General features: G+C 45.7%; 1 protein-coding gene across 1 annotated transcript in view; it reads left to right on the top strand.

Annotated features, from left to right (window-relative positions):
- Positions 1-15798, top strand: part of LOC121545850 (low-density lipoprotein receptor-related protein 1) — a 147986-nt gene that overhangs the window by 97511 nt on the left and 34677 nt on the right. The window contains 17 exon segments of the mRNA XM_041856721.2: positions 1113-1295; positions 2027-2224; positions 2408-2653; positions 2916-3113; positions 8641-8845; positions 9085-9249; positions 9339-9583; positions 10736-10867; positions 11092-11319; positions 12061-12235; positions 12425-12519; positions 13520-13672; positions 14058-14204; positions 14362-14487; positions 14697-14828; positions 15260-15394; positions 15518-15647. Of these exon segments, the coding sequence (XP_041712655.2) occupies positions 1113-1295; positions 2027-2224; positions 2408-2653; positions 2916-3113; positions 8641-8845; positions 9085-9249; positions 9339-9583; positions 10736-10867; positions 11092-11319; positions 12061-12235; positions 12425-12519; positions 13520-13672; positions 14058-14204; positions 14362-14487; positions 14697-14828; positions 15260-15394; positions 15518-15647 (2893 nt within the window).

The raw sequence follows: 15798 nt of genomic DNA, 5'->3' as shown, positions 1-15798 counted from the left end.
TTTGTTAGACTGTTGACAGGTTCAGTGTTCTGCTTGCTGTGCTCTCTGTACCGTCTGCATGCCTCAGCCTGCCCCGTAGCCCCAGGACATCACTTTAAGCGAATCCTTTAATGTTGCTGCTCTCAGGGATGTGGTTTATGCTCTGCGGTTAGCTAAGCATTCACACAGATCTCAAAACAAAACATTAACAATGCCTCTCTTCAGTATGGCTTACTGAAATTGTCCGGTTGTTTAATGATGGCTGGTCACATCCAACTTCACTTCACTTTAAGTACCGTCATGAAAAAAAATAATGATAATGACTTGGTAATGGCTGTGTGGCTTTGGCAGAGATCAGAGGAGGCCAGGCAGCTCTTCCAAAGCCCCCTCTCTTTCCTGTCTCTCTCTCGCGCGCTCTCTCTCTCTCTCTGTCGCTCTGCTTTTTCTTCAGCTCTCAGTTTGGGTTTGAGAGAAGAGTTAATTGCTTAGAAGTTGGCCTGCCCTGGAATGGCAGGGCAGAGGTGTGTGTGTGTGTCTGCATGTGTGTGTGCATGACTGTTTGAGTCCAGCATGCAACATTGAGCCCAGCATGGCCTTCTGGCCTAATGAGAGATCTGTGCTTTGTGTGTGTGTGTGTGTGTGTGTGTGTGTGTGTGTGTGTGTGTGTGTGTGTGTGCGCGCGCCAAACCCTCTGGAAGTCATTAGTTTGAGAAGAAAAGCAATACTGTTGCCGTCCCCTCTGTCTCACATATTGTATTCCACTTGGGAGAAAGTCCTGGGCCTGTTCCTTATGCCCCTATGCCAACTCTTGCCATGAAGGGATGTCATTATTCCACTTCCTTAATGATGTCCTTAACATCAGGCGATGATGTCCGTGGGAACAGAACAGCTTGTCATTGTTTGTTTATGACAGAGACCCATCTGGAGACTTAACCCATTCTGACCCTGCAGATCTACATGTCAATGGCTAACTGGACTGGATTGTGATATTTAATGTGTTATGACGGTTTCCTGTCTCTATTATTGAATGGAGTTTCTGTAATTAAAGTGTGCTTTCTCTTAGCTTGTTGCTCACCGTACTCTATCCCCTCTGCTATTGGCTAACTCCGCTGTCTCTTCCTGTGTCTCCCTAGCAACCCGTCCTCCCGGTGGTTGCCACGTGGATGAGTTCCAGTGTCGCATGGACGGCCTGTGCATCCCCATGCGCTGGCGCTGTGACGGGGACACAGACTGCATGGACCTGAGTGATGAGAGCGACTGTGAGGGAGTGACACACATGTGTGACCCAGCCGTCAAGTTCAGCTGCAGGAACTCTGGTGAGTTTGTGGTGGCCTTTTCAGCCATCAAGTGAAATTAGCTAACCACTCTCTCTTCCTGTCTCTTCATCTCTGCTATTGGCTAACTGAGTTGTTGGCCTTTAGTGTTTTAATCAGACCAGTTAGTGAGGGTTCAGGAAGTCTGTATAGCCCTCATCAGATTAGTCAGTGAGAAGTCAGAAATCTTCTTGCCCTTAAGCCTGTAGATGCCATAATGGTAACAGCCATATATCAGAGCAAGTAGTCTTCATCTAGTCAGTCATGACAGCAGTGTCTGGGCGGGTGGACACACACATACTATCAAACATACTGTATCACTTAAGAGAGCTTGTTATCCCAAGGGGCTTGTTGTGACAGATTATGACAACAAGCTGCTCTCTGAGAATGAGGATAGCTTTTACGCATGGAATTAAGATGTCTGGATTAACATGGCCAGCAGCATTCACCAACAGACTGAATTACTCTAGTTCTTTTGATTGATTTCCTAGCAGAAGTCTGAGTTCAGCATGCCATAGCAGCCATCACAAGGGTACATCTATGGATCTCTATTAAGAGTTGATTTTGCCAGTTTTTTCGGGATGTCCCTTTTCATGTTGCCATGATGTTTCATTGTCCCTTCAGCGTGGTGTATCAGTAAGGCCCTGGTGTGTGATCTTCTGTTTGGCTGTCTCCTCAGCCTGTTGTATCAGTAAGGTGTGACTTCTGACCTTTACCCTTTGACCTGTCCCCAGCTCGTTGTATCAGTAAGGCCTGGGTGTGTGACGGGGACAGTGACTGTGAGGACAACTCAGACGAGGACAACTGTGAGACGTTGGTGTGTAAGCTGTCCCACCACGTCTGTGCCACCAACGACTCTATCTGTCTGCCCGCTGAGAAGCTGTGTGACGGTACTGATGACTGCCCCGACGGCTCTGACGAGAAACTCTGTGGTAAGAACACCCCGCGCACACACTTTCAAACACACACACACTCACTCTCCCTACCAATAACTATACCACCTTGGTCAAGGTAGGAATTCCCTCAAACCACACAACTATATGATTACCCCCCCACCCCTCTCTCTCTCTCTCTCTCTCTCTCTCTCTCTACTCTCAACTCGCCACCCTTCACAGACCTGTGCTCCATAGACAACGGCGGATGCAGCCACAACTGCTCCATCATCCCTGGGGAGGGCTTCATGTGTTCCTGCCCCCTGGGCATGGAGCTGGGCGTCGACAACAAGACCTGCCAGATCATGAACCTCTGTGCCAAGCACCTCAAGTGTAGCCAGAAGTGTGAGCAAGAGAAGAGCACTGTCAAGTGTTCCTGCTACGAGGGCTGGGAGCTGGAGCCCGATATGGAGAGCTGCAAGAGCACTGGTGAGCAGAGGAGAAAGGAGGTTAGAGGAGGGGTTAAGGTAGAAAAGAGATGTAATCTTGTTGGCCATCAGATGAAAAAAGTGGTTGTTTGTGTGAGTTATGGCGTTCTGTAAATTGCTCTTTGGGCATAGCTACCTTAAGAACTGAGAGACCCAAAGACCACGATTAGGGCACAGTTTTTTTCCCAGACCGTGTGACCTAACAAGGACACTCCAGAGCCACTAAATGATCCCTTACATATCCCATATTTCTCTACCCCCAGACTCCTTCAAGCCGTTCATCATCTTCTCCAACCGGCATGAGATCCGTCGTATTGACCTCCACAAGGGGGAGTTCAGCGTGCTGGTGCCTAACCTGAGGAACACCATCGCTCTGGACTTCCACCTCAGCCAGAACACCCTCTACTGGACCGACGTGGTGGAGGACAAGATCTACCGCGGGAAACTGTCCGAGAACGGAGGTGAGGGAGCGTCTCCATTTATTCAAGTTCACATTTTTATTACACTCATAGGGCTCTATTTCCAGCTGGCGTTAAGGTGGCGCTAGTGTCAAGCACACGTTAGTTTGCAATTTTTTCATGGAAAAACTGGCTCACAGGCATTTTCCAGCCCTAACGCCAGGTTCGGCAATTTACCTCTCTTATATCAGCTCGCTTACGCTCAGATAGGCGGGGTGGAATTATTTGAGGTGTGTCCTTAAAAACATGATTCAAAGTGCTAATTTAAATTAACGCAGCCTACCCAGCCTTGATGCACACTGCCCATATGCGCATGGAACAAGATAAGCCTAATGTGCTTTTTGTGCCTGTATACTTCGTATTTAGAAACATAACAAAACGAATTTTGTTTGATTTGATTAAAAACCAAGCATAGTCTCCCCTCCTCTCAATTAAGGCTTTTTCTTTTGTCTGCCCAAAGCAATCGCGAAGTAGTCAAGACTGTCGATAAAGGGTTTTGGACGTGCGTAAAACCCCCTCCTTGATGTAGGCTACGTGTCCATGCCCATCATGAAACGAGAGATGAGAACCTCGTGAATACCGGTGAACCTCGTACTTAGAAGTTATTTGTAGCCCTCCCTTAGGCCTACTGTAACGAAGGCTGGTTCAACAGCAATGCCTGTCTTTTTTATCCTGGCCATTTTATGATATCGTTACATTTGACATGTATTTATTGTTGTTGTTGAAAAAAAAAAAAAAGATTGCTTGTTTTTCATTTTATTACAAACTTATTAGAATGATTCACCTTCCTAGTTTTATGGTGACAACGTCTGTGGCGCGCCTGAACTTCTGGAGAAGTGTGAATACGATCTGATCAATAAGATGGTTCCAATATGTATATAGAACATTATGTTTGGGAGCAGTATAACGGTCAGTGGACATCCTCCCTTTCTCTTTATTTACATTTACATTTACATTTTAGTCATTTAGCAGACGCTCTTATCCAGAGCGACTTACAGTTAGTGAATACATATTTTTTTATACTGGCCCCCCGTGGGAATCGAACCCACAACCCTGGCGTTGCAAACGCCATGCTCTATCAACTGAGCTACAGTGGGGAAAAAAAGTATTTAGTCAGCCACGAATTGTGCAAGTTCTCCCACTTAAAAAGATGAGAGAGGCCTGTAATTTTCATCATAGGTACACGTCAACTATGACAGACAAATTGAGGAAAAAAAATCCAGAAAATCACATTGTAGGATTTTTTATGAATTTATTTGCAAATTATGGTGGAAAATAAGTATTTGGTCGCCTACAAACAAGCAAGATTTCTGGCTCTCACAGACCTGTAACTTCTTCTTTAAGAGGCTCCTCTGTCCTCCACTCGTTACCTGTGTTAATGGCACCTGTTTGAACTTGTTATCAGTATAAAAGACACCTGTCCACAACCTCAAACAGTCACACTCCAAACTCCACTATGGCCAAGACCAAAGAGCTGTCAAAGGACACCAGAAACAAAATTGTAGACCTGCACCAGGCTGGGAAGACTGAATCTGCAATAGGTAAGCAGCTTGGTTTGAAGAAATCAACTGTGGGAGCAATTATTAGGAAATGGAAGACATACAAGACCACTGATAATCTCCCTCGATCTGGGGCTCCACGCAAGATCTCACCCGTGGGGGTCAAAATGATCACAAGAACGGTGAGCAAAATCCCAGAAACCACACGGGGTGACCTAGTGAATGACCTGCAGAGAGCTGGGACCAAAGTAACAAAGCCTACCATCAGTAACACACTACGCCGCCAGGGACTCAAATCCTGCAGTGCCAGACGTGTCCCCCTGCTTAAGCCAGTACATGTCCAGGCCCGTCTGAAGTTTGCTAGAGTGCATTTGGATGATCCAGAAGAGGATTGGGAGAATGTCATATGGTCAGATGAAACCAAAATATAACTTTTTGGTAAAAACTAAACTCGTTGTGTTTGGAGGACAAAGAATGCTGAGTTGCATCCAAAGAACACCATACCTACTGTGAAGCATGGGGGTGGAAACATCATGCTTTGGGGCTGTTTTTCTGCAAAGGGACCAGGACGACTGATCCGTGTAAAGGAAAGAATGAATGGGCCCATGTATCGTGAGATTTTGAGTGAAAACCTCCTTCCATCAGCAAGGGTATTGAAGATGAAACGTGGCTGGGTCTTTCAGCATGACAATGATCCCAAACACACCGCCCGGGCAACGAAGGAGTGGCTTCGTATGAAGCATTTCAAGGTCCTGGAGTGGCCTAGCCGTCTCCAGGTCTCAACCCCATAGAAAATCTTTGGAGGGGAGTTGAAAGTCCGTGTTGCCCAGCGACAGCCCCAAAACATCACTGCTCTAGAGGAGATCTGCATGGAGGAATGGGCCAAAATACCAGAAACAGTGTGTGAAAACCTTGTGAAGACTTACAGAAAACGTTTGACCTGTGTCATTGCCAACAAAGGGTATATAACAAAGTATTGAGAAACTTTTGTTATTGACCAAATACTTATTTTCCACCATAATTTGCAAATAAAATCATAAAAAATCCTACAATGTGATTTTCCGGAAAAAAAAATCTCATTTTGTCTGTCATAGTTGACGTGTACCTATGATGAAAATTACAGGCCTCTCTCATCTTTTTAAGTGGGAGAACTTGCACAATTGGTGGCTGACTAAATACTTTTTTTCCCCACTGTACATCCCTGCCGGCCATTCCCTCCCCTACCCTGGACGACGCTGGGCCAATTGTGCGCCGCCCATGAGTCTCCCGGTCGCGGCCGGCTGCGACAGAGCCTGGATACGAACCAGGATCTCTAGTGGCACAGTTAGCACTGCGATGCAGTGCCTTAGACCACTGCGCCACTCAGGAGACTTTATATTGGATCTTTGTCCAGCTGCTGTGACAAGTTTGGATATGCGTAAAACCCTCCATAATCTGCGTTGTTTTATTTAAAACAAGTTGTTTTGTTTAGAATTTGATTCGAATTATTCGCTCTCTTTTTAGGCCTTATCAATAATGAATTGAAACTTGCTTATTGACAATGTTTGGCATGTCCATGCTCAGTCATAATGCAATTTACAGTAGGCCTAGCCCCTATATCAGTGTGAATGCAATTGAAGCCATGCAATTACTTAGAACAATGTGGACTGCAAATGGGTTTAAGTTAACCTATTTAGCAAAGATGGGATAGGTCTACATTTTGTTATTTCATTTCTGTAAGCCATTTAACAATCTATAACTGATTAACATTGGGAGGAACTGGAGTTGATTCCAAGGCAATACATAAAATACCGTAAATACACAACCTGAAGCAACCACATATTTCGCCATGGAGCACGTTCTGATTGGCTAGTGAGGGGCCAAGCCTCGACACACCCAGAACTTGTTCATTCATCAAAATCCAGCCCTTTCACGCCAACGCCAGCAAGTGCGCCGATAATTGTGATAGTGAAAATAGCAAAAATATTTCTGACACACTCCTCAACCTATAGCGCTTAGATTCACCATTGCGTTAGGTTTGTTAAAATAGAGCCCGTGATATGACAGTCAATACAAACTGAAATCCAATATCAATGGATAAGGGGACAAAAAATATATAAATGTAATGGGATCTTAAAGAAATGCTTTGACGATGACTACCTTCACACAGAGACAAGAGTAGTGGCAGAAGATTTTTCTATTGTGTCGAGAGCTCTACTTGTCTGCTTGGTCTTGCATCAGCCAACATAGAAATAGCTTCAAATAAGAAAGCATCTGGAAATTGAGTAGAACGGACAATGTTTTTCCTCTTAGTCTGAGGACTAACAAAAGTTACAGTTTAAGTTTGCACTTTCTTAGAATGTACTTCGCCCAAACAACAGTTTTGTCTCATAGTAGCCCCGCCTGTCAAATCTAGTCAAGATGTCTGTTCATGTCCCCAGCCTAAATCTCTGGGGACAGCTGGCCCTTGTTCTCCCCAGATCCCTACCACCCCACCCCCCAACCCCAGACCCCTACCACCCCAGACCCCTACCACCCCACCCCCCAACCCCAGGTCTGTTGGCCAATCAAGGTTGTGTTCCTATTCTCCTGTTCCCAGAATCCCACCGAAGTACTCCGGGGGCACACACACACGCACACACGCACATACACACACACACACAGAACGACGGAAGACTTTGTCTCTTCAAATTTGTCTCACCGCTCCGTTGCGTGACTGCAGCCACCCTGGGCTAGAGCAACAGACACACATACTGTGGCCAGTGCATTACATTAGTCCCTGTTCCCAGGCCCCCTCCCACACCTCCACCCCTCTTAAAAACAACCCTCCCTCCACCATAAATCAGCTTCTGCTGATTTAAGATGTTTCAGTGTTTAGCCTAGGGCCGGGACAATACCAGGATCGTGATACTCATTAGTATCGTGGCAAGGAAACAAAACAATGAACGGATTTAACTTCTTTAGGAAAACAGTCCTAATGTTGGAAACAAACCTCATTATGTTGTCATCCAGGGTCACATTTATTTTCCAAGCTATAGCACACAATATTTTACATACAGCAGGTTTTTAAAGGACCAAAGAGTTTGGTCTGCTTCGTGTTTTCATTTTTGCCATGGAAAAAATATTGCTAAACTGGTATCTATAAAAATATCGCGATACACAGCCCTAGTTCAGCGTCTTCTAAACTGTGGGGCAAGTATGGTCGCTGTGTACTGCCAACAACAACAAAAAAAAATCTGCCTCCCTACACATGCACACAGAAAAACAGACACACACACTGCCTCCCCACCCTCCCCAGGCAAAGCCAACTGTGGTTCCAGCAGTATAACAACAACCAAGCTGTGAAGAGGCCCTCTCCCTCTAATGCTCCAATCTAATGACTGTTGGAAGGCCATGTGAAGGACTCTGACGCTCCACAGAATCATCAGCTGTACACCATTACTGCTTAGCTTTTAGTGGGGTGCCAAGCTTTTCCGGGAACAGTGTGTGTGTGTGTGTGTCAATGTGTGTGTTTGTGTGTATGGTGTGTGTATGTGCGTGCGTGCGTGTGTGTGCATGCATGTGTGTGTTTTCTCTCAGAAGTTTCCCAGAAATCACCACCTTCATTCTGTGATTGTTTGCAAAGTTTTGCTAGAAATCCCACACTTTCCACAGAGAAGGAATTCTAAACAGTCCTCTCAGTTTGTCAGCAGTTTGTTACAGTGAAACGTGTGTGCTGCTGGATGGAGTTAGTCTCTAACTGCTGTCTTTTGCCATGAGCTAGACAGACATATTGTATTACTCCAGCAAATATTACCCCATTTCAAATACCTTTAATACAGCTTGGTTCACTTTGTCCCATTTCTGTCATGTCCATTATCAAGAGGAGTTTGATTTATCTAATCAGGTTATTTTCTTCCATTTCTGTCTAATAGTTTTTGTCTTTGTAGTGATGGGTGTGTCAAACAAATCTATAATTTCCCATACAAGGCATTAACCCAGCCATCTTCTGTCTCCCATCCCTTGCCCTCGCCCCTCTCCCTCTCTCCCTCTTACCCCCGTCCTCCTCCCAGCTCTGACCACTTTCGAGGTAGTGATCCAGTATGGCCTGGCCACTCCAGAGGGTCTGGCGGTGGACTGGATAGCAGGGAACATCTACTGGGTGGAGAGTAACCTGGACCAGATAGAGGTGGCCAAGCTGGATGGAACCATGAGGACTACTCTACTGGCTGGAGAGGTGGAGCACCCCCGGGCCATCGCCCTGGACCCCAGAGACGGGTGAGAATAGAACCACCACAGAGACAGATACCATACCACAGATACTATAGAACTGGAAACAGTAGATCATATCAAGCAATGGTACTCGGATACCATATACCTTCTGTATAGAACTGTAAAATAAAAAATTAAAAATGGTCCCCCTTCACATAGTCAGACACTGTACGAATGACTACTGCTGAATATTCATTAATTTGTCTCCCTCTCTCTTTGTTCTCTTTGTCTTCCTCTGTTGTCAGTATTCTGTTCTGGACGGACTGGGATGCCAGTCTGCCCAGGATAGAGGCAGCATCTATGAGTGGTGAGGGCAGGAGGACTATCCACAGAGAGACTGGCAGTGGTGGCTGGCCCAACGGACTGACTGTAGACTACATGGAAAGACGCATTGTATGGATCGACGCCAGGTACTATTGCTCTCCTAACCACACACACACACACACACACACACACACACACACACACACACCCACTCACCCAAATGCTCTCTCCCCAGGTCTGATGCCATCTACTCTGCTCTGTATGATGGCTCTGGTCTGATCGAGGTGCTGAGGGGTCATGAGTACCTGTCTCATCCCTTTGCTGTCACCATGTACGGAGGAGAGGTCTACTGGACTGACTGGAGGACCAACACTCTGGCCAAGGCCAACAAGTGGACCGGCAACAACGTAACTGTGGTCCAACGCACCAACACACAACCTTTTGACCTGCAGGTGTACCATCCCTCCAGACAGCCCCAAGGTAGGTGACACACACATAAATGCATATACGCATGCACGCGGACACACACAAGCCACCCCACCCTTCCCAGCTGCCTCTCACTGCTAACTTGACTGTGACACGCGCTTTGGTGCAGTGTCAAACGAAAGGGCAGGACTGCAGAGTGGTAGTGGTACACTACTGTGTGATGTGTTGTGTTGTGTTGCCTCCATGTTCTACGAGAAGTAGCATGGTTTCTAACACCTTGTAGATCACACACACACACACACTGTGGATCATAACGGCCAACCCACTGCAGTATTTGGCCTTTCAGACTGGTCTTACAGGGCTTAGATGACTTGTTGAACGTATCACGTGGCGTGACAGACAGACTATACGGTGTGACATACACCACGTACAGTTTAAAGTACATCTGGTGGTCAAGGCCTGTCTAACTGGGCTTCCATAGGTTGTGTTGATCTTGAAGACACACATTTTGTGATTTGATTTGTGTACCTAACTCATTCTATGTTGTTGTGACATGCTCTATATAGGATAGTAGCCTGTGGCCTAGATGTCCTGTCATATGGTGTCATATACTATAAGATGTGATGTGTACTCCACGTATATAGTGATCAGTGGCCTACTATGCTGTAGGAGTCCCCAGGCTTTTAATCAGCCAGTCAGGGGTTAATAGACCGTGCCCTGAGCTGATCACACAGTGGTTAACAGATGGAGAGAACTGGGCCCGTAGCCACAAAGCACCTCAGAGTAGGAGTGCTGATCTAGGATCAGTTTGCCCTTTAGATCATAGTGAATAATCCTACTCTGAGGTGCTTTGTGGATACGGGCCCTGATCTGAGGCTAAGAAAGACAGAGCTGAGGCCTCACTGGCCAGTTGATTGACAGCTTCCCCCAGTCCCTCTGACACCGATGGGGAAACAAACCATGTCTGACAATGTCTGACTCCATCCGTATCCGTCCCTCGCTCTGTCCTCTGCTCCCTCGAATACTCAATCCCTAACTGCCGACCGCTCCAGTGCTTAGTGATTTAATAAAATAATACCGATTTATATTTATTTCTCATTAAATTTGTCTTGGTCGAAATTGAATAGAATAGAATCAATGGATCATCGTCACAGTGGACCAGATCTCTTTATTCAAACATGTCTTCTTCCCCTGTCTCTCCCTCAGCTCCTAACCCTTGTGCCACCTCTGATGAGCAGAGCCAGTGTTCTCACCTGTGTCTGATCAGCTACAACCAGACCTTCTCCTGTGCCTGCCCTCACCTCATGAAGCTCCAGGCTGACAAACGCACCTGTAAAGGTAGGAAGCAACACACACACATACTCAGAGGACTGAATGGTGACAAATGGGTCTAAGTGTGTTACATCTGCTGTAATTAAGACACCCAATCAGATGATTGTCTTACTAATGAGAATAGCTCTGTTTTAGTTCAGCCGCTCTTGGATATGTTCAAATACTGTCTTTGTAGTGTCTGGATATGAACCCTTCCCCTGTACACCCTGTCTCTTTCATTCTCTCTCCAGAGTCCCGTCAGTTCCTGCTGTATGCCCGTCAGATAGAGATCAGGGGAGTGGACATAGACAACCCCTACTATAACTACATCATCTCCTTCACGGTGCCAGACATAGACAACGTGACTGTGGTGGACTATGATGCTCTGGAGCACCGTATCTACTGGTCAGATGTCCGCACTCAGACTATCAAGAGAGCCTTCATCAACGGGACTGGAGTGGAGACCGTGGTGTCTGCTGGTAGGATGACCACTCTTTCAAATACCTTTTTGGAGTGCCGGATGTGCGATGTTTGCACCTTTTGAGACTATTAGTTCCAATGGGCAAGCTCAATCAAGCGCAGCTAAAGTCTTTGAAAGAGAGCAAATACTGCTTTGGAATCCACTAGGCTAATTTGTGACCAGAAAATGTGATTATTGAATGTATAGGTAACGGCCAAAATAAAGGAAACACCAACGTAAAGTGTCTTAATAGGGTGTTGGGCCACCATGATCCAGAACAGCTTCAGTGTGCCTTATCATAAATTCTACAAATGTCTGGAACTCTATTGGAGGGATGCGACACCATTCTTACACAAGACATTTCATAATTTGGTTTTTTGTTGGTGGTGGAAAACGCCGTCTTAGGCGCCGCTCCAGAATCTCCCATAAGTGTTCAATTGGGTTGAGATCTGGTGACTGAGACACACACACACACACACACACACACTTTAAACCCCCATGCTCCTTTCAGACCCCTCTTTCAAAGAATGAAATGGTAACCATGGTAGCCAAATTAATGGGCAACTGGGCATTTTTATTCATGGCCCTAAGCATGATGGGATGTTAATTGCTTAATTAACTCAGGAACCACACCTGCGTGGAAGCACCTGCTTTCAATATACTTTGTATCCCTCATTTCCTCAAGTGTTTCCTTTATTTTGGCAGTTACCTGTAGTTAGTGGTTTAGTAAAATATGCCTGTGTGTGCTTGTTTTTTTCAGACCTGCCCAACGCCCATGGTCTGGCTGTAGACTGGGTGTCTAGGAACCTGTTCTGGACCAGCTATGATGCCAATAAGAAACAGATCAATGTGGCCAGACTGGACGGATCCTTTAAGAACGCTGTTATCCAGGGCCTTGATAAACCCCACTGTCTGGTCCTGCACCCTATACTGGGGTGAGTTGGATAAGCATACACACAGGCCCGCACACACACACACACACACATACTGGAGGAGTAGGAATGGAGTTTTAAATAACACGACGACAGCAAAAGAACGTTGATGTTGTCACAGTGATTTCAGTGGAGTGACAGTCAAACCAAGTTTAACGTAGAATAACACGTCATGTGTTTGTCCTTCTCTAGAAAGCTGTACTGGACTGATGGGGACAACATCAGTATGGCCAACATGGATGGCAGCAACCGTACCATGCTCTTCGCCAATCAAAAGGGCCCTGTGGGTGAGTGGGTGTACACTAATACTGTAGTGTACAACAATGCTTAGCCAGTGGAAGAAAGTGAGAACTAGAGTGAAATAACATTTGAGATGGTGAAAGACACACACACACTTTAAACCCCCATGCTCCTTTCAGACCCCTCTTTCAAAGTCAATGAAATGGTAACCATGGTAGCCAAATTAATGGGCAAATGGGCATTTTTATTCATGACCCTAAGCATGATGGGATGTTTATTGCTTAATTAACTCAGGAACCACACCTGCGTGGAAGCACCTGCTTTCAATATACTTTGTACCATCTCAGATTGTTCTGAAATTGGTTCTGTAGACAGTAACATATACTATTAGCATTCCTGAAACTTGAATTAGTTGAAATATAATTCCATCTCACTACTTTATCCATTTTGCTGGTCTCTTGTGTTTATTAAATAGACCACAACATTTCCATCGCAATTTTGGGTAGAAAACCAATAGATTTTGCTCATAATTAAAATAAATTGTGTGGTCACCCTCACAATTCAAGTCCTCCATGAAAGCAATTCAGTTTGTCCTTCTCTTACGCTTAATCTGTGTCCAAGAAACGACCCTGTTGTGTACCCTTCAGAAAAGGTCTGGATGAGTTACTGTTAGACCTTTCCTGATGAACAAACACACCATTAGGCTTCATCAGTTTTAATGGTTTCAATATTATGGTCTTCAATGGTAAAAGTACCTGTTTCTAACTACAGAAAAGATTTCGGAACAATCGGAGATGGTGGGTGTCATGGCTTGCAGAAATGACATGGAATGACTCTTGTGTTGTGCTTATATGTCCCCTTTCTGTCCCTGCCAGGCCTTTCTATAGACTAGGGCACAGAGGGAGAGAGTCTGACCATGTGGTGTTGTCTGTCCCATTTGTCCCCTTCAGACCTGTCTAAAGACTATGACTTAGACTGTGTGAGAGTGAACGAGAGAGTCTGACTGTGATCGTGTTGTGCTAACTATATCTTTTCTGTCCCCTCCAGGCCTGTCTATAGACTACGACAGTGAGCAGCTGTACTGGGTCAGCTCAGGGAACGGCACCATCAGCCGCTGTCAGATGGACGGCTCAGGCCTGGAGGTCCTGGACGGGGTCAAACCAGGCAAACTGACCAAGGCATCTGCTCTGGCCATCATGGGTAAGGCAGAAACAAGCTAACCTTGGCTGAAATGATGTCATTATAATCAGCTTTGCCCTGTGGGTTGGATACTGTGTTAGTGTTATCTGTGAAACCATCGTTTTTTTGTGTAATTCGATTTTTGTCTATTGTGTCTTTGAGAGATGTTGAGTCTGGATTTAAATGCAGTTTTAATCCGAAAAAGTTTTATTGACCATTAACATTATTAGCCTAACTTTAAGCAGTCACCTTTCTTGTCTAAACTTAACCAATCACATTTGTTTCTGCCCTCGAGGCAGATCTGCCCTTAGAAAAATATGGAATAAGGAAAACTCTGCCACATGGTGTGAAACACCATTTAAACCATTGTGTGCTGTGATACTGAATATCTATGCTGTGTGTCTAGGTGACAAGCTGTGGTGGGCAGACCAGGGGACAGACCAGATAGGGACGTGCGATAAAAGTGATGGAGGCAACTGGAAGGTGCTACGTAACAACACCTCTCCTATGATGCACATGAGAATCTACAACGAGAGCCTGCAGACAGGTACAGGTAGGATGTCACACTGAGGATGTCACACTTATGATGTCACACTTTCCAACCTCCCAGGTAAAACTCAGATGAGAGAATGAATGAATGAATGAGAAACAAGATGGTGTTTTTGAGTGAGTTTTTTGTATATTACTGTATTTTCCCTCTGTTGTCCCAGGCATCAACCTGTGCAGTAACAACAACGGAGACTGTTCCCAGCTGTGCCTGCCCACATCCACTACCACCAGAGCCTGTATGTGTACTGCTGGCTACAGCCTCAAGAGTGGACAGCAGTCCTGCGAGGGTAAGAGACCATCACACACACATTTTAAACACTTCATTAAAATCCACAAATCACAGTACAGGGATGTAAACATTTAAAAGGTCACAAGTGCATGGACACTCTTGGATATAGAAGCACCGTATCCTCTATAAAGCCATGCTGTATAGAATATACAGAGACTATACTGGATATGGTAAGAGTGTTAATAGCTTTCTGTACTCTCTCTCCAGGTATGGGCTCCTTCCTGCTCTACTCAGTACATGAGGGCATTAGAGGAATCCCCCTGGATCCGTCTGATCAATCTGATGCCCTGGTGCCCGTGTCTGGCACCTCGCTAGCAGTGGGCATCGACTTCCACGCTGGTGAGTATACTGCAGTGGACCTACCAACAACAATACAAGAGTTTGGTTTGAGGATCAAGTCATTTGAGTGTTAATGTGTAATCACACCAACCATACTGTAAAGAGGTGTACCTAAACTTTGACTACGCTGTACCTGCCTACAGTATTTCAAGTAATTACTATGTAACTTTATTATGTTTAAGCAACCTTTACATTTTTTAAATTGTAGTAATTTAGCAGACGCTGTTATCCAGAGCGACTTACAGGAGCAGTTAGGGTTAAGTGCCTTGCTCAAGGGCACATCGGCAGATGTGTCACCTAGTTGGCTCCGGGATTCGAACCAGCGACATTTCGGTTACTGGCCAAATGCTACCTATTTTAGTAGGACTTTATTTTGTGATGGTAATGATTATTGTATCCGGTTACTAACAGTCATCTCCTCTGTCCTGTAGACAATGACACTATCTACTGGGTGGACATGGGACTGAGCACCATCAGCAGAGCTAAGAGAGACCAGACGTGGAGAGAAGATGTGGTGACCAACGGCATCGGCAGGGTGGAGGGCATCACTGTGGACTGGATAGCAGGTCAGAGAACAACCACATACACACACATGCACGCACACACACACACACACACACACACACACACATGGATACACTCACAAGCACGCACACACACACTGACTCCTCCCATCCCTCCCCTGTCAGGTAACATCTACTGGACAGACCAGGGCTTTGACGTCATCGAGGTGGCCAGACTCAATGGATCCTTCCGCTATGTCGTCATCTCCCAGGGCCTGGACAAGCCCCGCGCCATCACTGTGCACCCAGAGAAAGGGTGAGTGGTTGGGGCTCTGACTGGGGATTGGGTGTCTGTGGGTACTGTAGTGCTCTGTGTGTCATAACACGGTTACCTATTGGCTATTATTAGTCCAGCAACCAGCAATGTTTACACTTTGATTAATAATTACAAGCAATAGCTGGTCATA

This window comes from Coregonus clupeaformis, chromosome 30, assembly GCF_020615455.1.
Source record: "Coregonus clupeaformis isolate EN_2021a chromosome 30, ASM2061545v1, whole genome shotgun sequence".
Lineage (NCBI taxonomy): Eukaryota > Metazoa > Chordata > Actinopteri > Salmoniformes > Salmonidae > Coregonus > Coregonus clupeaformis.
Note: the sequence above shows the minus strand (reverse complement) of the source record. Positions and strands in the feature narration are given on the sequence as shown.